Source organism: Perca fluviatilis, chromosome 15, assembly GCF_010015445.1.
Source record: "Perca fluviatilis chromosome 15, GENO_Pfluv_1.0, whole genome shotgun sequence".
Taxonomy (NCBI): Eukaryota; Metazoa; Chordata; class Actinopteri; order Perciformes; family Percidae; genus Perca; species Perca fluviatilis.
This window is the reverse complement of record NC_053126.1, coordinates 6,356,441-6,379,930: the sequence shown is the minus strand read 5'-3', so window position 1 is coordinate 6,379,930 and position 23,490 is coordinate 6,356,441. Positions and strand designations below refer to the sequence as shown.

Sequence of the window (23,490 nt, the reverse complement as noted above, 5' to 3'; positions counted from 1 at the left end):
ATAATCGTTATCGAATTGAATCGTGAGACCAGTGAAGATTCACACCCCTAGTTTTTAACACCACCTTGAATTGCGTTTCTCCCAGCTGGTACTACACACTACAAACTCCACCATCCACAAAAGAATAGGTACATACTTGGGTGGTGCAGGCAGGATGGCGTGGTAGTTATAGTGCTGCTGCTGCTGATTGAGGATCTGGAGCTGCAAGAAGAGCTGCTGCTGCTGGAGGATTTTGGCATAAGACGAGTCCAGATGGGGAGGAGGCTCTTTATCTCCCTTCTGGTCAGGAGGGATGTACTCATGGTACTTTAACTTTTTAATCTAGAAGGCAACACGCATGTTTCCTCTTAGGTTTGGATTTACTGGTTCATTGAAATGCTAGCATTAGTATTTATTTACTACCTCTTTGAGCATTAGCAACAGTATAGTCTGCATGTCTAAAAACAGAAACAAAACCCTACCTTTGGCTTGTTGTCCTTAGGTTTCTTGTGTCTCTGTGCAGAGCGGTCAGAGTTTGGTTTAGGCTGGGACTGAAAAAAAGAGAAGGGATGCTGTTAAGTGTGTACTGTAAACTTTTATACAACAACATCAATCAATGTAAGTCCAGCATTCACTCTCCATGTACTGTAGCTGTGTTTTTGGTCTCTACCAACTCCTGAGGGAAATATCTGTCTCTTTTCACCAGCTGGTCCCTCACTTTGTCGGTCTACTGTTTGGTTTTGGGTAATTGCATGAAGAGGGTTTTTCTTGAAAACTGCTGATTGATGACAGGTTGATCATAAAACCAAAAAACAATGAACTGAAAGACGCTATACGTAGTGGAACAGCAGAGATGGGTGAGAATCTTGTGTTCAAGTTCTGTATTGCATGCCCATGTTTCTTTCTGCTCATCTCTACAAGTGGCAGCTGTCTTATTACACAAAGTCATCTGATCCATTGTTAATATAAAAATATGAGAGCAGCTTGAAATCAGAGTATCAAGTACATGTTTTCTTTCCCAGACACTTTTACACCTTTATTGTTTAGTTGGCCTTGACAGATGTCTCCTACCTTGATCTGTGAGGTCACCCCTGTCCTCTGGGCAGATGATGCCGCCGTCCCATTGGTCAGCTTGAATGAGGGGGGGGATCCAGAGATTGGTGGGAGAGCAGGAGCAGAGGGAGAGACCTAATTGGTAAGATGAAAATATACTGTAAATGAGCAACACTAATCACTGGCTACACCATGGCCTTGCCTAGAACTAGACCAATAAATGAGCCAGGCAAATAAATTGCCCCATATTAGTCTTAGTAGTTGTACATTTTATTACCAACTTGTATATTCGTTTATACATTCTTCCTTTGTTTTTTATTTGTTCTTGTATTCTATCATATTTATTATTTCTTGTATATTCTGTATGTGTGCTGTGTGTCTGACATTTCCCAATTTGGGATCAATAAAGTCTATTTAATCTAATATTTAAAAAAACTCCTGTCCAGGCTATCGATGTATGGCCTATACTTACTATACTTGAGTCTGCCATTCTACAACTAAACTTTAGTTCAGATGACGCTTCATGCTACATACGAGTTTGCTATTGTAACACAATTCAACTTCTGCTCATGTTTGACAATCTTGCATCCATGACACATGTTAGTCACACTATCTCACCCTTTCTCCGGAGTGATCCTACCTGTGTAGGAGATGGGATGCTGCTCTCAGCCAGCGTCTCAGGTGGGGAGGGCAGAGGAAGCAGGCCCAGAGGAGACTCCTGGCCCATCAGCTGTTCTGGAGACAGACTGTAAATGCTGTCCTCATCACACGATGAGTTATCACCTGAAGCCTTTGGAAACCGTGTCTCTAAGAAGGAGAGGAGGGAGGAAATGGTTGATCTCTAGGCAGATGAAAACGTAATGCAACTTGTTTTTTTCCCCGTAACAAAGGAAACACCTACTGAATATGTATCCCCTGCCTTGCAGGGCCACGACTAGAGATGCACCGATTACAACTTTCTAGGCCGATTCCTATTTTCTTTGAGTTAGGCCAGCCGATACCGATTTTAACCGATTCCAATTTCATTTTTTCTAACCACTTTACAGCACACGCAAATATTTATTTTCTATCTTATCTTTAATAGAACATTTTGCACAGAACATAGAACATTTTTTGAACAGATAATGGATCACTATAAAATAGAACTATAAAAATTACTCCTGGTGTGGGAAATTCACACCCATCTAAAGTGCAATGTTAGAACCATTTCCTTCTTTTCACATCCAATATCCAACTAAAAAAATTTGATTTCGTTTTTTGGTGTCGTCCCTCCACGCCCTACTTTTTCCTTGCAGCTGTTGCATATTGCAAACTTGTTATCTTCTGCACACACGCTGAAGAATTTCCAAACAGCTGTCATGTTGCAGGTTAATTCACGAGGTTCCTTACATGTGCGAGAATAGCGCGGACACGGCTTCACACCGCGAGCGGGTACGTCAAAAAGAGACTGTGCTGTCGCGTCCGTGTGTGCATGCGTCCTTGAGAACTGTAACTTGTATAACTTATGTTGTCAGTTAATTGTAGCATTGACCGGCATGGAATCGGCATATGTCAGACTGACCTGCCGGTCGCTGGTCATGGCCCAACACATGAAAACCGGCCAATTCCGGTCACCGGCCGGTCTATCGGTGCATCTCTAGCCACGACAATTACAGCAAGCTTTTATCACCTGCACTTACAGGTGTTGAGCCAGCGGATTACGCCCTACAATCCAAATTTACTGCACTGTGCCACTGAACTAACAACCTGTGAGCATCCCTAAAGTCAGCCAAAATCACCAGCATGTCCTCTATGGGTTTCAGCAAATGCATCACTGCTTGTGTGTGTCAAGTCCTATAAAAGTCTATACAAAAATACACACAGCAAGCTTCTTCTCTGATGTCCGCCCCTCAGCCAGTGTATTTATGTGATGGCTGCTGCAGAGTAACCTAAATGCGTGTCCTCTCTGCCTGCAGATCGTGCCCATAAAACACAGTTTTAGATTATATCTTTACTGAGAATAATGCTTCTGTCCACAGTGTGGCAAAGAGGAGCCGAGCTTTAGCTCACTGATAGTTTTCATTAATCTAAGTTCACTTTCAGTGCAGACAAATAAGGCTGGCCACCTCATTCATGCTGGTTTCAATGTAACAGATGGCGTCTCTCTAAGGAATGGTGTGATGCTGAGAATTCTGGAGGATCAGTTGCGCAATTTATGATATGAATACATTAACTGTTTATGTAAGGGATCCTCCTGTTTATGCCAGCCTTCTGTGCTACTAATGGTATTCTCCTTACAAAGTGTTTTCCAGGCTACAAATAAACTAATTGAATGTTTAAAAAAAAAAAACGTATAAATCTGGCAAAGTATTTAAAAAAACAACTGTGTAAAACAAGGACAAATGTTTCCATATCAGCCTGCATTAGATTGAAACGTCCTCCAGCAAAGGAATGAATCCAAGTCGTGGTTCTCCTGCTAATTTTTCCCTCAGGGATATCACGTAATGATTTCATTATTAAGCAGACTTTTGAGCCTTTACAGGGATTTAAGGTAGAAAAAGGTAGCTGCCAAAATACGCTGGACTAGGATAGAGACTTTTCTTTTGCTGGTGGATGTGTGTTATTTAATTACAGGAGCTGCTTTGGGCTGCAGCAGACAGCTATGTAAAATACACCGCTGGTCATTAATCCAACATCAGCAGGCGATGATGAAAAGACAACATGGGGCTGATTTAATACCCTGTGATCCAATAATGTGATGGCTTCTCTACTGCTGTGCTGTGCCAGTGTGATGTTTGTATCTGTGCATGTCAACTCTGTGTAACTCTTGTGTTCTCCAGTGCTCCTACAATAAAGGCCCGGTAATGCAATTGTGTTTATTGTGCGGCGGTGACAGAGATGGATAATCCGCTGACACTGTACATTATTGTAATCTCAGCGTTCTTTCCTCCACACTTCAATCAAGCAGATGGACCCACCGTCTCTGATCTCATCCTCTAATGTCTAACAGCACTGGACTAAAGATATACAATAAAAGTTAGACAGTACAGCAGTTCTTTTATTGTTGCTGTTATAATGGAAAATGGTGAAATTGGGGCCATTATATCTGTGTCACTATGTCCATATTGCAACTGATTAAAGTCCCATGCATTCATTTAGAGTCCTATCTCTTCAATTAATATATAATAATTTTCCTAATAAAAGATAATGGGTTTTATTAACAGACAGTGTGGCCATTTAACACCGACAGCAAAGAGGGAAGAGTCCGTCAAGCAGGGATGCAAGGGGATACATGATTTACTATATCCTAGTTTAACATTTGTGGCTGTTTGAAGCATGAATACCAAGGTGAAGGGGGGGTTTGGGTGTAATGTGGTTGTTTTGTACATATTGGATGGGAATGCGTATATGTTTCACGTGTGTGTCGCCAGGCATCTGTGTGAATGGCGAGCACAGCTGAGACATCTGAGAGGGAGCATCAGTATGTTTATGATAGCTGGAGGAGGGGGCCAGGAGGGACATCCTGTCAGGAGCCTAAAACTGTGAGTGTGTTGTGATATATTACACGTTTACATTTATATCACACCTCCTTCCACCACATACACGCAGGACATATTTTATAGGGGTGTGCAAATTATTTATTTTTTTAATCGACATTCAAATCGTGATTCAAGCTCTACTTTTTAAATTTCTTTTATTGTATGTCTACTGCAATCACATGGGAAAAGTAACTACATTTACATACTGTGAATCGTTTTTTTAATCGAGAATCGTTTTTGAATTGAAAATCGATTTAGAATCGAATCTTGAGCCTAAAAATCAATATCGAATCGAAACATTTTCTGAATCGTGCACGCCTAAAATTTTATCTAAAAGGTGTGTTTAGTATACAGTCTACAGCCAAAGCTTGTTCCTGCCACATTGTTGGTGTTGCAGGTGTTCAAGGTAAAGGAGCCCATGGTCAACTTCATAAAACATAAATAATGCCTGGCTTACCTATAATGGCCTGTTTAATGCTGGAGTGAACAGGTAGGATGTTTTTGTGGATCAGCTCCATGGGCCCCGGCCGGTGGGAGATCTTATCGTTCAAATCATCGGCAAGGCGAGCTCGCTTCAGCTGCATCTGCTTTGCCTGAATTGACGGCTCTGCTGAGGTCTCTGGAGGCATGCAGAAATCAAACAATTTTATTTTAGGATTCTTAAAAGGTTATTTGTCAGAAATGCCTAGAGTCCAGACAGACAAACAGGAAGGAGGCTATACATGGTGGTACTCACCCTCCAGGATGTGCATCCTGATCAGCTCGGAACGCTCCGGTCGACTCCTGATCTTCCTCTTGAGATAGTCCTCAGTCTGGAGAAAGAGAGAGATCAAAATTTATATTTATAAGATTTATACCAACTGCCTATCATTTTTCCAAAGCTTATTTTCTTCCCAACATGGCCTTATCTCAACGCTTATTTGTCATTTCCAGCCATTTTATATAACATTGTTATTCAACAGTTGCTATAAGGATCTCAGATGTTACAAAGCTGAGAGAGATTGAATGTCTGCTTGAAACAGGCCAGTTTGGACTCCAGTGACTGATTCGAGGATGGCGTACTCACCCGTGCTCGTTCCAAGCTCCGTCTCTGTTCGTGGAAGGCAGCTGAACTTTTCAGGGCTTGAAGAATAAAGAGTGAGAGCAGAGCAAAAATGGAGAGAAAGAGGACATTAAGATGGCAGTGTGTACATTCATGCCACTGAGGGGGAAATGGAGAGCAAAATGGCTCTGAATGGCTCTTTGCTTCTACAGTTCAGCTTGAATAAGATTACTAATGGTGCTCTTTTCCTTTCCCACATTTTGAGTGCCATGTCAGTGTGGTTAATGCTTGCTCAGACTCACATAACAACAACAACAAAATACATTATCAGGTAAAGGGAGACATGGGATGGACACTGAGGGTTCCAGTCCAACAAGCCTCTTCACAGCAGTGGAATTTATAGAATCTGTACAGCATTCACAAATGACTCAAGCAAGACTTGCTGTAGGCCTACGATTATGCAAAAACCCAGGGATTAGTGGTGCTGCATACCTAAAAGCCTAAAGGGTTGTGATGACACCGAAATGCTGAGTTAAATACAGCTTATCAGTACAGGCATTATGATTTTGTTTCTAAAACAAGAATCTAAACCTCAAACTATTAAATAATGTTATATTGAATGTAATGAATGCATATACAGGCAGGTTATTGAGTAGCAATGTACACAACTTGATCATGATGGGGATCAGTGTAAAGGCCATCACACAAATAGATAAAATCATGCACTTTATTAACACCATTTAAGATTTGATCTGCTCAATGACACTTTACAGAGTCAGAAACCGTCCGCTTCAGAGTTTTAAATCGTATTTTTCATACCTGGTAAATGTTTAATTGTTGACCAAACCCCTATGAACGAGGAAGAGGCTGTAAGATAAGACGTTTTAGGAAGTTATTAAGGTACTTATCATAGATTAATTGTTGGTGTAAACCACAGAATGTATAAAAGAAGTGAGCGTCACCCATTGGTTTGTGGACTCCTTCATCGTCTACTTTAAAATAAATGGGACCACAGTTTACAAAATAAACATCATGCTGTATTGAAGAAGACTTGAAACTAGCGATTGAGACCATGAATTAATTATGAAAACGTTCACTAAGGTAATAAATCAAGTGAGAAATAGGGTCATTTTCTCATAGACTTCTAAACAATCAGACTTCTCTTTGCAACCAGTGGAGTAGCTACAATTATAAAATGTGGTGTACAATGAAACGAGTCTTGTGGGTTGGGATGTATATAATCAAGTTATAACATGTACTTCCGATCTTTTTTCATCATATTGTTGCATATTGATGCATGCAGATAAAATGATATATGAAAGTGACAGACAACTAAAGCAAGCTAACTATCTCTGAGTGCTACACAAACACACATGGAGGATATGCACACCGAAATGTTTGTCATTGTCTTGGCTCTCCCATCAGGGAGAGCCAAGACAATGACGCACACTGGAATTGAAATGAACCAATGACTGAGATGTTAATGAGGGTGTCCACATCCATATTGGGTGGGCAGCGTGTGATTCGTAGCCCTTTGCATTACAGCTCCACAACTTCAGGAAAATACTGTTGCCTGGTTTATATCTCAAATATACAGTCAATGCAACCAAAAACTTTTTAATGGCTAAACAGTGGGTTATTTGTGTCCAAGTCAGTCACCGATGACTGCAGTACACCTCGCACATGTATGGAAGTAAACACCCTCAAATTAAAACTGAGAGTCAGCACTTTCATTTCAAATCCAATGTGCTGGAGCTAACACAACAGAAAGTGTGTCGCTAATACTTTCTGACTGCACTATGCACTATACACAGACAGACAGACAGACAGACAGACAGACAGACAGACAGACAGACAGACAGACAGACAGACAGACAGACAGACAGACAGACAGACAGACAGACAGACAGACAGACAGACAGACAGACACACACACACACACACACACACACACACACACACACACACACACACACACACACACACACACACACACACCCTGGGGGAAAACTGCTGGTACCTGCTTAAGCCTGAGTTCACGTCGCTGAGCACTGTCACACTGTTGGTACACACTCATTCTTGCACACCCTGGGGACATTAACCCTCTTAGACCTCTAATCACCCATCCACAAGGGAGATTGAACCTGCCTGTCAGTCAGCTACATGGAAAATGAGCGATGGGATGGCGGGATGGATAGATGGATGAGCACAAAATGAGGTTTTTGGAAGTGGGGATGGGAAGTGAAAGGGATGGAAATAATTAGGAGGAAGATGGAGAATCAGAAAAACGAATGCGGGCAGACGGGGAGAGAAGATAAATGGAGAGAGGCAGCTGGAAGAAAAATGGAACAACAGACCGAAGGGCAACTTAAAAGGAGGAAATAGAGAGTGGTTGGATGAGGTCAGAGAGAAAAGACCCCATTATGTGCATGAGTGGCTGCATCATGGCTTCTTGCCACCCCGCAACCAGCATTCCCTGGTCTTTAAACTTTGAGAACATGAAGTAGCATCACTTCCTCTGGCAGTGGTTTTTATTTTCGGACTGCAGCTGACCTGGGCTTTGTTTTTTATAATGTGCTAACCGACTAGCTTGTTGAATAAAAACCTCTCCTGTATAATATTCTCCTGTATATTACTTTACAGTCCATTTAAACTGTGTGACCTATTTGTCAACCTCATAAAATAGCCACAAAATTACTAAAATATTACTGCAAAACATGTCAGGTTTGTTGAGGGCAGTACATACATAGACCAGAGATGTAGCCATTTCATATGTGAGAACATTGTGAGAGCTGCTCCAGATCCACCAGAAAGTGTAAAACTAGTACTCTGCTCTTTTTATTGCTCTTGCTGACAGATATTTGGAAAAGGCTTTACCAGCCCATTAAGGTTTAGCTTAGCTAACCTGATAACCATGTGTAGATGAGCATGAACTGAGAAACATTTTTAAGCATCTGAGAAGTGTATAAATAACCTGATGATAGGCAGGGTATCACACTGTGAGCTTATTATAGCACTGAGTCAAATGAACACCACCCAACCACACACACCACAGTCCCACGGCTAATGGAAGAAAAAGAAGCTTTCTCTACACAAAGCAGGCATTTGAAAGATTATTTTGGATGTGTAGTGGGAGGGAGAATCGAGAGACGGTGAGTGACAAAAAGACATGGGTGGACAGAGGAAGAGGGCACAGAGAGAGGGAACCATCACTATTGCTAAGAGAGGTCAAGTGGGAGAAAAAAAAGAAATGAACGGGAGGAGGAGATGAGTCAGAGAGGGAGCGCAGCGATACAGAGATGGGAGTTGTAGAGATGTTGTGCTCTAGTGTGCTCTAGTGGGGGGATCACTGCCGTTCTACAGTGTGTGCTGTCTCTCTTCCAACTGTCTACATTAGAGACTACGAGGACAATGATAAAGGTCATGTAACACAAGAAGGTAGCCTAAATGTCTGTGGCTAATTGTTCTGCCATGTCCCTGCTCTGACATCAACCACATTAAAACCTGAAGGTAACCATTTCGAAATTACATTACATTACCTTACAAAGCGACTTCCATTAAGTGCGATCAACCATGAAGGTACAAACTCCGGACAGCAAGAATCAAGTGCAAGCACATTAGCTTCAAATAAGTCAAATCCCAAAGAGTCACATGTAAGTGTAACTGTACAGTAAGTGCAAAAACGTTTTTTTCATTGTTTTATCTTTTTTTATCCACGGTGCAATCAAAAGAGATGTGTTTTTAGCTTTCGGCGGAAGATGTTTAGACTTTTGGCTGTCCTGATGTCAACGGGGAGCTTGTTCCACCATTTAGGAACCAGGACAGCAAACAGTCAGGATTTCGTTGAGTGATTGGGTGTCCCTCACAGCGAGGGAGCAGCAAGCACGTTGGCCGATGCAGAGCGGAGTGAACAGCTGGGGCTGGGGACGTGTAAGGTCTGACCAAGTCCAGGATGCAAGCTGGGCCTGATCCGTTCGTGACACGGTATGCAAGTACTAGTGTCTTGAAGCTGATGCGGGCAGCAACTGGTAACCAGTGAAGGGAGCGTAGCTCAATTGGCAGTCAAACATGTGGTCAATGACAACAAAACAACGGCCCAAATGGGCTCTCCCTTGTCTTTACATAAGCATCTCTGTTCTGTTTAGATTGCAAATGCTATCAGCAGGGCTTGTTGAGACATACTGTAATTCCCCTTAACACTGCAGGAGACATGACACAGGGACAAAACAAGCACCTTATCAAGCAACGAGCCTTTGGTTAAGGAGCGTAGAGAGGCGTAGGCTAATTGGATGAGACCATGCGACCAAAACATTTTGTACATCCCCTCCAGTTTCTACAAAGAAACACAAGTGCCAAGACAGACAAGAGCTGTGATAACACCTCTGGTCACACTTGGTCTGATCACAGCTAGAATGTCTCTCTGTTTCTCTCTTACACCCACATGGGTATATCAGGGTTTCTGAAGGTTATACCAAGTCAAATTTAAGACTTTTTAAAAACCATTATGAATTACATTTAAGACCTGTATCACAACATCAACTCTTTTGCTTTTTTTTCAAGCCTCTAAACTTGCACTTCCCTGTAGCTGTAGAATAAAATCTGTTTTATGTCTGTGGTACAATCTGCAAGAGACTCGCACCAATAACACGAAAGCTGATTGGCTGCAATATAAATTACATGTAAATGGACTGGACGGACTGTTTTTTTATATAGCGCTTTTCTAGTCTTAACGACTACTCAAAGCGCTTTAACATAGTACAGGAACCATTCACCATTCACACACATTCATACACTGTGGCCGAGGCTGCCATACAAGGTGCAACCTGCTCATCACATTAACATTCACACACACTTACACTCCGATGGCGCAGCATCGGGGGCAACTCGGGGTTCAGTGTCTTGCCCAAGGACACTTCGGCATGGAACTGCAGGGCCAGGGATCAAACCACCAACCTTCCGATTGGCAGGCGACCTCTCTACCACTTAGCCACAGCCGCCCCGATGTAGGTCTCATTATACAGCGAAATTATATTTGGACTAGCAAACGAAAGAACAACAACACGACAGCATTTTTAAAAATGAGGATAATGAGGTAGTGTTGCATGGATGTAGGAAAATGAAGACCTCTTTAAAATGAGTTAAGGCCTAAGACGGATTATAAGATTTGAGACTTTTTAAGACAATGCGGAAACCCTGATATACTCACTCCACAGACAATATGCAACTCAACAGCACCATTTGTCATCTAATTGTTAACAATAGTACATTTCAACTCACATCCTTCCATTTTAAATTAGTTCTCCACCGGATGAGGTCAGAGCCGTGCTCTTTCTTTAAGCTGTCTGTCCACAACGATAAGAAACTGGTTATTGTATTGTAAAAGGGGAAATAGTATGTCTATTTGCTGATGCAGAACAGAATAGTTTCCTGCAACAGAAAAGTGAATGCATGAACTAGTAAATAGTTTACAGGCAGGAAATACTAGCAGATAAGACGCACAGATGTTCTTCTTATGGCATTTCATGAAAATGACACATGCACATAACACTGCAGAAGCATTTTCTATTGAATGGATGTGAACGAAGAGCCAAAAGCATATACTAGCAGCACTAACAGGCTGCAATCTGAAGCATCTAAACATTTGGAGTTGGATGGCGTACGGGGAAATCTCTCGATCAGATAAAAAGCAGTAAACGGATGTTCATGATGGCAGTTGAAGTATGACCTTGATTCACCTTTCTTTGAAGACTGAAAGTGCTATTTGTCTGGAGACGATGGCACCGTTTCAACCACAGTCTAAATCACTTCAGAGAACTGCTGTGTAGCAAGAAGCGAGGCTACACACAGGAGACATGGCAGACTCTCACAGGCAGCGACTGAATGAAAAACCTCAGCATGAAACAGTCAGTTGAATGAAAGGGATAGACACTCAGTTGCCCCATTTTTTCGTTAGGTACACCTAGCTCAAACTAATGTAGTGTAGAACAATAGCCCAGCAATGAATCCTACCTTCAGGATGAGTACGTGTTGAGTTTTTGTATACAGAGGGGTCGATTCTACTTTATTATTGAGAATGTTGAATTGTATTGCATTATACTGAGAAGTGCTTCTAATATTTAGTTTACCCTCATTAACTGGGTGTATCCAGCTAATGGGGCTAAAACTGGAAATGATTCATTCAGACAGAAAAGAAAACGGAGCCACAGCATTTGCTCCGCAGTATATTGTGTTTTAAGGTTTTATGCTTTATTTTAGATATTTCATATTTTTTAGATATTTATACTTGTCTACTTAATACTTAAGTGTTTCAGGGTTTTTATTTTGCTGCTTTTGTTTTGGTGAGGCAGAAAAAGTAAATGTCGCACTTTGATGGACAATAAAACAGAAAATGAATCTGCAATTGTTGCAATAATCACCTTATTGTTTGGTCATTTTTTCAGCACAATTTTTTCAGGATTTGTCACTGTAAACTGGATGGCCTTATGGATTAGACTTGTTTTAAGCCCCCAACGTCTCCTTCCAGGCAGCGCTGCGACCGTTGACTTCAAGGCACCTAACCCAAACCTAACCATTGCCTAATCCTAGTGCCCTCCAGGCAGCGCTGCCCGGGAGGAGACGTTGGGGGCTTAAAACACAGATAAACGCTATTTGAATACATCACATTGGGCTGTGACAAATAACAGGCATTTATTACTATTTAGTGACATTTGAGAGACAAAATGGTTAATCGCTTAGTCGAATAAATAGTAGTAGTGAAAGGTTTGAAAAGCCAACTTTACCTGTTTTATAATTTAATTTGAAACTCGTCCTGAAAAATACAATAATATTCTTTCTATACGGTGTTCAACGCTGGGGCTGCATGATGCATTACATAATCTTAAAAATTAAGTAATCCGCGTTAACCATAAACTACATCAGAGTTATGGAAATGTTTACTGACTTCTGTCCATTTCATTATCCCACTGATTGAGAACATTTTGGATGAGCCATGAATGAATGAGCCACGTATGAATGGTTGGGGTGATTTTAAAATCCCACGAAAGGCTGACATATGGAACAATTTATAGTCTGAATCTACTAAACAAAATGGAAACAATGACTTTTTCAGAGCATGGACCAACATTTTTCTCTAAAATACATTGCTGTCTACTTACGCGGCATGATCCCCTGGTTGATCAACTCTACCCTGGACCTTCTCTGTTGCAGCTTCAGCTGGAGAACTGAACGCCAAGATAGAGACAGACAAAAAGAAGAAGAAACAAAAGTCAGTCGATGCAGAATGAACAGAGAGCGGCATCAAACCGACGGCACATCACGTCTACGTCAGTTCCCGGTCACAGAAAGCCACAAAGGCAGTGACATTACTCATAATTTAGGTGCAAGTCAAAAAACAACACCACTTTACACAACATTTAATAAGAAGGCTTTCTGGTTATGAATGTAAGTAATAATGGTGACATCTAAGGTGCTCCACAGAGGTTTTTATCTACCCTGTTAGCTGCTGATCAGAACTACTTCTCTGTGGTCCTCTTGTGAGAAGACGTACAAAAGTTATATCACACACTACGGAGGGAAGGGAAACACACAAACATGAACACACACGTGCACAGTTTCCTGTTTCAAGTATTTCATTAAACGACAGCACACATGCACTTCGCTGCTGATGTGTGACAACTCATCACCGCAGAGACATAGAATGTGTGTCAAAGAGCGATAAGGGAAAGAGATCTACATGCATGTGTTCAATGTAACTTGATTCATCCAGATGTTTATCATTTTCAGTTATTTTTTGTCTATTCAGGTGCATGAGGGCTCAGATAACGACAACTTTCAACACTATTAATAAAAGCTAACTGGTATTTGCGTTTGGGGGTCATGGCTTCATGTTCACACGCTAAGAAAAGCTTTCAAACTTGCTCTGACTCACCGCGGTCTGAGCCAATCTCACATTTTCACAGACAAAAAAAACATGTCAGCAAAAAGTCTGAGGACCGTACTTCCAAAATGCAGATCCGCGGCTGCTGTATATCTGGGTCATGAAATGAGCATGAAAGTGTAACAAAATATAGCATCTGGAAACATTTTTGTTAGAGGGCTCTTTTACCCACACCCTGACCATCTGCAGTGACAATTTTAGCTCACACCTTTCCACTGCAGAGCTGTGGCTGAGGTGCTGCAAAGAGGGTTATACGTTGTCGTACCAACCAGTAATAGGATAGGTATTTAGAACACATGAGCTTGCCTAAAGTTTAAACTGTATGGTGTTATTATTCAAATACATACCAGTTCCTAATTTCATAAATATTTACACCTAAGGATACAATTCTCTCTCTCCTCTGATGTAGGGGACAAAGTCTCCCGTAGTGTGAACAAAAACCCTCATTGCTGCATCATTCTAATCAGAGATGATGTGAAAGGACAAATCCATAAAGTCCAAATTTACTGCTGCCTCTTCTGGGCTGAAGCCAATCACCCCAATGGCATTCAAACTATAGCTCAACTTTCCCCAGCACAGCGATCCTACACCATGGACTGAAACTCACATGGGGTCACATGATCAGCAGTCAGGTTCAGTTCATAAAACCAACAAACTAATATGCCACAAAGATGCCACCGAAAATGTTCAACTGGGGAGAGGACGAGATTCGGGAACTTCAGCCGGTAAGGGCCGACGCCGAAATCGCCAGACACACTCAAGGAAGGGCAAGAGACTCTGTTGTTTATAACCAAATGACCAACCAGATATGCGATTGTCGTCCGTGGTCATGGCCTGCATCCTGCACTCTCCAGAGAAACAATCTGAGAGGTCTACGGTGTTTAAATTAAGTTTTACGTTACATAGGACATTATTTTATTAGTTTATTCATGTTTATGTTGAAATAAATATACCTATACAAGTAGTTACGTCTCCCGTTGTATTGGTTTGCGCTCTTATCGACGTAATGCGCACAAAGAAATCTTCGACTATATTCACACCAATGTATTTTTTTAAACAGAATATTCAAATGTAATTTTGGGCCAATTTTGACAGCCCTAACATACAGCAAAAAATTTTAAAAAACTGTTGGCGGATGTACAGACTTTGTGAGGACATAAGGAAGTGCAGTGTTGAGTGTGACCTCTTGAGATCTACAGGAAATATTCATTAGTGGTGCGTTACTACACATTGTGTAGTGTGTTGAGAGGGGACACCTTTAAACTGTTACACCACCAAACGGCATGCTGGGTACAGCTCGCTCACCATCGCATTACAAGACTCAACGATGTAACTTTCTGAATGAATGCTTTTGTTCCTGGAAATAGCCTGGTCCCAAATAGCTAGCTGTTAACAAATGATGCGTATACTCTAGCATTGCTAGGGGACGCAACTATGTCATAGCATGAGTAGTGCTTTTTGGATGAGCGGTATCTAGAGCTGGGCTATATATCGATATTATATCGATATCGTGATATGAGACTAGATATCGTCTTAGATTTTGGATATCGTAATATGGCATGAGTGTTGTGTTTTCCTGGTTTTAAAGGCTGCATTACAGTAAAGTGATGTCATTTTCTAAACTTACCAGACTGTTGTAACTGTTCTATTATTTGCCTTTACCCACTTAGTTGGTCAAAAATATCGTGATATTTGATTATCTCCATATCGCCCAGCCCTAGCGGTATCTGGCTCTTAAGCTGCTATGTTTAGTGTTCAGTCACTAAATGTGTCTGCTGTTTGGTGCTGGACATAAAGCGTACATCAGGTTTTTCCAGAGCTTTCTTGATGGAAACAGCTGCCTGCTGGCGTTAAAAACAATAATGAAAGCAGCTAGCGTGAACTAAAAGTAGTAAAGTTGGGGGCAGGAAAACCAAAACAATGAGCTGAAAGACGATTTAAAGCTCTGTAGCTGAAGGGAGCTGCAGGGTCGGGTTATAATTATGTGGGTTTGTCACTACAAGTGTCCCAACTGGTTGGGATTACATTAAACCGATTATAATATGAATGCACTGTGCACTGTGCCGAGGACTGGCACTATTATTTTGCCCAGAACCTGCCTGAAACTGTATCCCAAACTCATTCGCTTGAACCTTTCATCTACTTCTTTCATCCTCTGGTCCACATCCCCGGTCCTATTTCCATCTCTACGCAAAGCGACATTAACCCTCAGATACCGAAACATTCTTTTCTGTTCGTCTCTGTCAAGTCAACTAAAAAAAAAAACTAGCCTGCTATGTCATTAGTTCCCCACGACATGCCCCTTAAATCTCACATACTCAAGCAACAGGTGAAGAGTGCTTATCTTTCTCATGAATCTGCCCCTGTTGTTCCTCTTTTTCAGTTATCACAAGTCTACATAGAGTAGCTTCTACATTCTTGTTTTTTAAATGTCACTTTTTCTACACAGTAGAAGACAGAAAAGATCTGTGTGTTCTCACGTTTCAGAACTGGTTGGCAATAATGAGAGCAGGCTCTGCCGCTGTGGCCCTCTGTGTGTCCTACAGTAGCCTGAAATAATAAACAGTCATCTTCCTTTGATTTCCGTGATGAAAATGTGGCTGACGCAGGATGGTGCAGTTTCTGCCTTTGGCAGGGGGGAGGATTTAACTAGAGCCTGTAGGCAAACATGGCCGGACTAACAAAACATGCAAAACATTTGCGAGCATACACGGGAGTGCATATTTAACATGGAGAAATAAACACGCACAGTTAAATACCTCAGCTTACGGTTGAATATACTGTACATACACAATCATGAAACACAAACATGCGCACACGTTTTCGAGGCCGACAATTTGTGCCAAGAGATGACAGGCAAGTGATGCAATGTGCTGATGCAGAATCTATTCTGGGAAAGTGTGCTCATTGCTCAAATGCCACTACATACAGCAAGTGTACCTTCACTCAACAACAGTGTAACGCAGGCAAGGGATCTTCGATTGAAAAGTATGTAAACTCTGAACTCACATATACAATTAGGCTAATGCCAATACTCGATTGGCATTTGTGAGATTTCAAAGCAACTTGAAACAGGGATTTTCTAAATGATCTTTGGCAAAACTGCAGGCACTTTTCTCAACAAAAAAAAAAAAAATCTACCTCATGACAGCTGTCTAATCATGAGGAAATATTGTAGACACGTGCAACTACTACAACTGTAATCTTTCAAAACACGGCCTCAAGTGGACTTTAAGCGCATTTCGATTGGCTGGAATTTGTTAAATATTTTCTGACACGTATGGATTTACTAAATTTTCATTTTTATTTGCACATGATCCCATTGTTAAAATCATTACTAAGCTATACAAGTTAAATGCACTTCCTTAGCTGCCTGTTTCTGTACTGCAATGTTTACCAGTGTTTCGGTCAACTATATTTCATACTACTGTATCTCCGTTTTGTTTTCCTCCCTCGCTTTATTGCCCCTCACTTAGTTTTACTTAATTTGTGTCCATGTTGTAACCGCTTGAAACCCAATTGCCTTGGAAAGCCAGCTCAATTAAAAGGAACATTACTGTAAATTGCCCAGAGGAGAGAGACAGTTCAGGAGAGTTTGATCACTTATAGCAATAATAAGTCTCACCTTACCTGGGTTAAAATTCTGTCAATTTATCTCATTATTCTGACTAAATGTACCAAAACTCAATTTCTCTCGCTTTAAAATTATGCCTAGCCGGTCCACAGAAAATCATACTGTGCAATACATACATCTGTAACAATCAGAATCCTATTTAAAAAGGACCTGGTGCACTATACTGTAACTTTCACATATCTAAACAACCACAAGCAACCACAATGTCATTTTAAAAAAGAGAGAAAAAAATAACCTTATTCTATATCTTATTTTTAGGGGTATGGTTGAATCTATGTCATTACACTTAGACTTCTCTGGAAGTCTTCTGGAGTTTGCCCTTTCCTAAATCGGTCCAAACTGCTCTCAGTGCAGCTACTTTGGTCCTAGGCCCATGAACAGGTTCCTGAGTTCATGTGCTCAAGGCAAAGTGTGCTGTGCCCGGGCTGGCTGGGCCCCAACTGTAACCCCGCCACGTGTGGTGTACTTGAGTATTTGATTCACTTAACACTTGAGCCCAGAAGATAAACCTGGATAACACTCGGAGGTTAAAACAGTCAACACAGCATTCACCCACCCAACAAGCTACATACATTTTAAAAGCACTGCTTGTGTTGCAAATTCCTAATAAATAAATAAAGCATGACACACAACAGGTAGCCCACCTTTTCTGATACTCTGACAGGCCTGGCGCTCTATCTCAAACCGTAGGGCTCTCTCATCCATATTCCTGCTGATTGGCGGAGGTCTGAGAGGGGCAGGGTCGATGCGGACACAGGATAGTTGTTCCAGCATGGCGATTAAACTAGGAACTTATTCTGAATGAGACTCAGAACAAGAAGCAAAGTGGGCTACAGCTGAGTGCAGGTGTTGGATTTATGCAGCGGTCACAAGTCTGTACATCCGCAAATTTCTGGAATCAAAGACTATGAAAAGAGATTTCTCCTCCTCATCAAAAGGTCTTTTGAAATAGCTCCTTGATCAGATTCAATGAAAGCTTTGGCAGTGTCCTCTACAACAAAGTCCTCCTTAAATGTAGCACAGCGTTGAAATTAATAAAGCATGAATAAATACAAAGCTACTGTATCAGAGCTACTGCACAGCTTTAGAAGAGCTTCTGCTGTATTTGCAGCTACAGGACTGACTAAGACGCGTGTGTGCCTGTGCGTGTGTCAAATGTCGGTGAAGCTGTGATCAAGCAGTCTGTCCCAGCTGTTGTTGTAATAAGTCATTCATCTGCTGACAGACACCAACAGGCGCGCCCGACACACGACACACACACACACACACACACACACACACACACACACACACACACACACACACACACACAACACACACACACACACACACACACACACGTTCTGAGCAGAGCCCCTTTCCTACTCGCCAAATTCCTCTCACTTAGCACTTCTGGTCTAAGCTCAGTGTGGTGTCAATGATATGCACCTGTGTGAGCCCCTCTCTGCCGCCATGCCTTGAGGCCTAAAATCCTGACACACAGATACACAAACACAACAACACCTGTTTCCACTTTTTTGTCTTTCTGCCCACCTGTCTGACCTTTGTATTTGCCGTTTCCTGCTAACCATGTCTGGAGAAGTGTAGCCAAACTCAGGAGCTTGTCCAGTACAGTTTAGCACGGCAGGGAACACATTAGCAGCAGCACCAAAAATTGTCAGACCATCTGAAATGCAGACAGATTACCATGCTAGCAATCAGCAGTGACACAACAGGTCTTCTAAACAAGCTCCTCGTGTTGATGTTAGCAAAAAAGATTTTTTTTCTTTTTACACAAAAACATAGAGCATCACAGCTGGTGAAAGTAAAACCACTGCTTGAAAGCGCCAATATTATGCTCATTTTCAGGTTCATAACTGTATTTTAAGGTTGTACCAGAATAGGTTTACATGGTTTAATTTTCAAAAAACACCATATTTTTGTTGTACTGCACAGCTCTCTCTCACTGCTGCAGATCCTCTTTTCACCTGGTCTCTCTTTTAGCTACAGAGTGTCCCAAAAGTAATTCATTCACGTGATTCAAACAGTTTGTCGAAGCAACAGACACAAAAGAACACCCCAAATCCCGGAAAAAGTGATTGTTTCATAATATGGGCACTTTAAAGTCCACTTTTACATAACTGTGTTCTTTATATTGTCTAGCAAATGTAAAAGAAAATCGGGGTCAACAGGCTGCATAGTCTAGTAAGTAGCACAGCGCCAGCTTTGATTAGGCCCAAGTACAGTATGCATGCTCATTAACAAAGAAAGTGAATGTTTTTATATACATATATTGAATCTTAACTTCTAAAATCTCCCATTTTATTACCAAAAAAACACTTGTTTGCGACAGGCGATGACAGCCAGAAAATCTGAAAATGCTAGTACAAACAGTCAATCAAGCAAATACACCCATACTGTAAGTATAAAGAAAGGAGAAAGCCTTTACTTTGAAGCCAGCATCTTAGAACATTAGAAGACTACAAGTCACTTTGACATTTAGCCATTGTGGTTTGGAAAGACTTGGAAAAAAAAGAGAAAAACAAAATGTATATCTGCATCCATGATCTAACTAGCAGATGATCTGTTTTGTCAATAAAGTGTATACCCGCCTGCATGCCTTTAAACTCCCTTTATCTCCCTCGTTCAGCTTCTCCTCTCCTTCTCAGTATAAAACACCTGTCCCCGTCCATTGACAGTTCCATTCATCTCCATTATTAAGTCTCTGTCCCGGGTGACATCAGATAATATGACATGACATTAAAAAAGGTGAGAGAGGGCCCTTTCAAGGTGAAAAAAACTCATCTGTCGGTTAGCATTACAATGAACCGACGGTCATGTTCACATTATGTTGATGAAAGAAATTAGGTAGCGGTGACAGTGCTTCAAAAACAAAGAAATGATTGCAGGCATAAAGAAGGACTGTTTAAGTGATCTCATGCACACAAATAACAGGCTGCGTATTGGTGTGCACCGTAAAACATATGCAGGATGACGTGTCTGCGGGTGCGTTTTTTGTATCAGAGGGTGTTAATCTGCAAGATGTGGTGTCCCCAGGCAAAGAACTCCTCAGTCTGACAAGAGGGGGAAATTAATCAGGACTGTGATCCGCCACTACTTCAGATAAGGCCCCAGCCAAAACGCTGGCAAGGATTATCCCACTTTGCTGGGTGTTTGTGTGCATGTGTGTAGGTGTGTGTTTATTGTCAGAAAGAGTGTATCTATATGTATGTATAAAAATGTGTTACTCTGACTAAAATATCTTGATAATTTATGTAAGTAAAAGTATCTAAAGATGTGTCTGCACATCTTTGTTTGAATCGGACTCAGTTAGGTCTCTAAAGTGTGTGCTCGTATCAGTCATAAATGCTGAGATAAAAGCCAACAGGGCTCCAAGAGGACTGTAAATCTCCATCTCTCTCTGCCTACCTTTCTCTCCCACACACAGATCTGATCCTGCTCCGTCAGTGGAGGAAGATGTTAATCGCTGTTTATTAAAAGGTGCCCTGCCATACAAAACCGTTTTTACTTGCATTTTTTAAAATATGTTAGGTCCATATGTGTTTGTGTTATGTTGTGAATGTGAAAATGAACTGCTACCTCCTCTGTCAGCTCTAGCCACTGAACAGAAATAAGCGGAGAAATCAGGCCAATTCCAAAAGCTGGTCAGTCTGACATCATATTGCCTGAGCTCATTACTATTCATGAGCTCGCCCAGTTGGGCTGGGTAAAGGATTCTGACAACCAGGCTCTCATTGGCTAGCTGTTAGCCAATCAGATTCAAACAGCTTAGCTTGTTGAATATGAAATGAACTTTTACTATTGTGTAATTGAGCGTGTCCTAACCAGTTGTATTACTGTGTGGTTTGGTAATCTCACTCTGAAAGAGAAGAAGGCTTTGAATAAAGTGGTTCGCTCAGCCAGCAGAATTATTGGCTGCACTTTACCGCTAATGGAGTTCACATATATAACTCTTTTAATCTAAGCTTTGCAACTGCTTTTTGCCTGTTAAAGAAAGGGGGGTTTCATTTCAGATGCTTCCCCAGGGAGAAGGTATCGTTCTGATTCTACATTTTTCTCCATTTAAACAGTTTCTTTCCACAAGGTATGATTACTTTAAACAAAGCACCTTAAACTAGGCACTTTAAATTTATGTATGGATTTTTATTGTACAGTATTTTAATATTGAGGTTTTATGTGGCTTTGTTTGTCTGTTTTTATGTTGTGTTCTCTTATGTGTTGACCTTGCACTTTGAGCTTCTTGCACATTTTTTCCAATGTGGGTTACAATGCAAATGGCTAATAAAGTGAATCTGAATCTGAATCTCAATATTAATGAGAACTGGCAGAAATCGAGTTGAGTCTTCCTGTAGGCTTTCTATACCACGCTAGAATGGCTTGAAACAAGGTAACCAAGGCATTTTTTCCACAAAAAAATGTTACAGAGTCCATGGTAGAACTTCAGACATTACCACAAAGTAATGAAAAACGTGTGGCAGGGCACCTTTAAAGGAACAGGCCGACTTATTGGGAATTTAGCTAATTCACCGTAACCCCCAGAGTTAGACAAGTCGATACATACCCTTCTCATCTCTGTGTGTGCTGTAAGGCTGTCTGACGGATCCAGCGGCATAGCCCATCACAGAACAGGCAGGTGAATGGTTCCAGTAATCCTACTGCTCTGAATAAGTGACAAAATAACGCCAACATGTTCCTATTTACATGTTGTGATTTGTAGAGTCACAGCGTGTACAAAAAACAACGTAACATGAGACTAACCGTAAACAAACCGGGAACTATATTCTCAGGCGGAAGAATATAGTACTTGGGCGGAGTGATATGCTCGCAGCAAGCCTGTCTGAGAATATAGTTCCCAGTTTGTTTACTGTTAGAAGATGGCTGTGTCTCATGTTACGTTGTTTTTTGTACACAATGTGACTTTACAAATCACAACATGTAAACAGGAACATGTTGGCGTACTTGTCACCTTTCTACAATTCGAGACAGTAGGCTAGTTGGAACCAGTTACCTGCAGGATCTGTGCTGGGCTAAGCTAATGCTGGAGCCGATCGAACGCACGACCCACAACGCGTAGATGAGAAGGGTATGTATCGATTTGTCTTACTTTGGGGGTTACGGTGAATAAGCTAAATTCCCAATAAGTCGGCGTGTTCCTTTAATACACAGAAAAAAGATCTAAATGTGACAGTTTGGAGAGGTAGGGTTTCTGAGGTCCTGTGGAGGTGAATGGGGTATTTCCTTTTATATCTATACAAGTACTTGAATATTTCTACAACTGCTTTATAGCAATCAATTGCTCTGAGCAGTATCATAGAACATATCTTCTTTGTAGCTTCTATGTTTTTTTTTCCCCTCCAGATTACGATTTAAAGCTCATGAACACACCGAAGTTGGAAGAATGACTTCCCAACTCAGGAGCTGGGACCATCTGAAGGGCCTGTGAATGCAGCATAAATGTCTGTATGAGCGGGGCCATAAATTGCACTATGGGTCCAAAAACCCAAAGTTCACAGAGTTGTTTTCCATCTTTTCTTCAACATTGAATTTCCATGAGCACATTCTTTGTAATTGTTCACTGAGCCTCTGTGGCTTAGTTTGCTACATGCAACCTCCTCAAACTCACGGATGAACTCTTCCTTTGACTTTTGTATTCCATTTTGCAGTCGCCTGAATACTCCTGCCGCCACAGTTGCCCCATTTCCTCAGCCAATATCATTTCTTCACTACAAATTATCTGTGCACACACTGAGGCTAAGGTTGCACTCAAAGACACACATTGCCACATACAGAAGGGTTATTCAGGGCTGATCAACAGGATTTTAAGGGGATTAAATCTAAATTTGAGTCCATCAGATGGTATTATATTCATGAACCATGAATTAAAATGTTTTTTCTTACAAAACAAATACTGGTTGTAGTACTTGTACTGGCCAGAAGGTGGAGACATGCACCAGTCTAACTGGTACAGGCCTTTGCCCATATGTATTAGATTAATGTCAGCTGTTAACTTTCTGTGGCAGATATATTCATATTGCACTACTGAAACACTAAAGAAAAACATAAGATCACTGTGCTGTGTCTTTCTGGGAAAAAGAAAAGAAGAAAGAGAGGAACATTTAGCCATTCAGTGGAAAATGGTTAACATTTAAGGCACCGTGTCCTTTGTCTTTTTATTATGAATTATCCAGAGCTCTCTGTGTAAATTCAATGTTATTGTTTCTGCTCCAGAGTTTACTTTAATTGGTCAAATAGTCATGCTAAAAACTTCCAAAGCAAAAATAATACTGCTATAAATATTATGAAAATCCCTGTGTCTTACTCTTCATAT

At 41.2% G+C, this 23,490-nt stretch overlaps 1 protein-coding gene across 1 annotated transcript in view; it reads right to left on the bottom strand.

Moving 5' to 3' along the window:
• LOC120574286 (myocardin-related transcription factor A-like) overlaps nucleotides 1–23,490 on the bottom strand; it is a 36,743-nt gene that overhangs the window by 8,434 nt on the left and 4,819 nt on the right. The window contains 8 exon segments of the mRNA XM_039824586.1: nucleotides 137–321; nucleotides 462–530; nucleotides 1,051–1,167; nucleotides 1,673–1,839; nucleotides 5,008–5,169; nucleotides 5,287–5,362; nucleotides 5,617–5,672; nucleotides 12,747–12,812. Coding sequence (XP_039680520.1) covers nucleotides 137–321; nucleotides 462–530; nucleotides 1,051–1,167; nucleotides 1,673–1,839; nucleotides 5,008–5,169; nucleotides 5,287–5,362; nucleotides 5,617–5,672; nucleotides 12,747–12,812 — 898 coding nt within the window.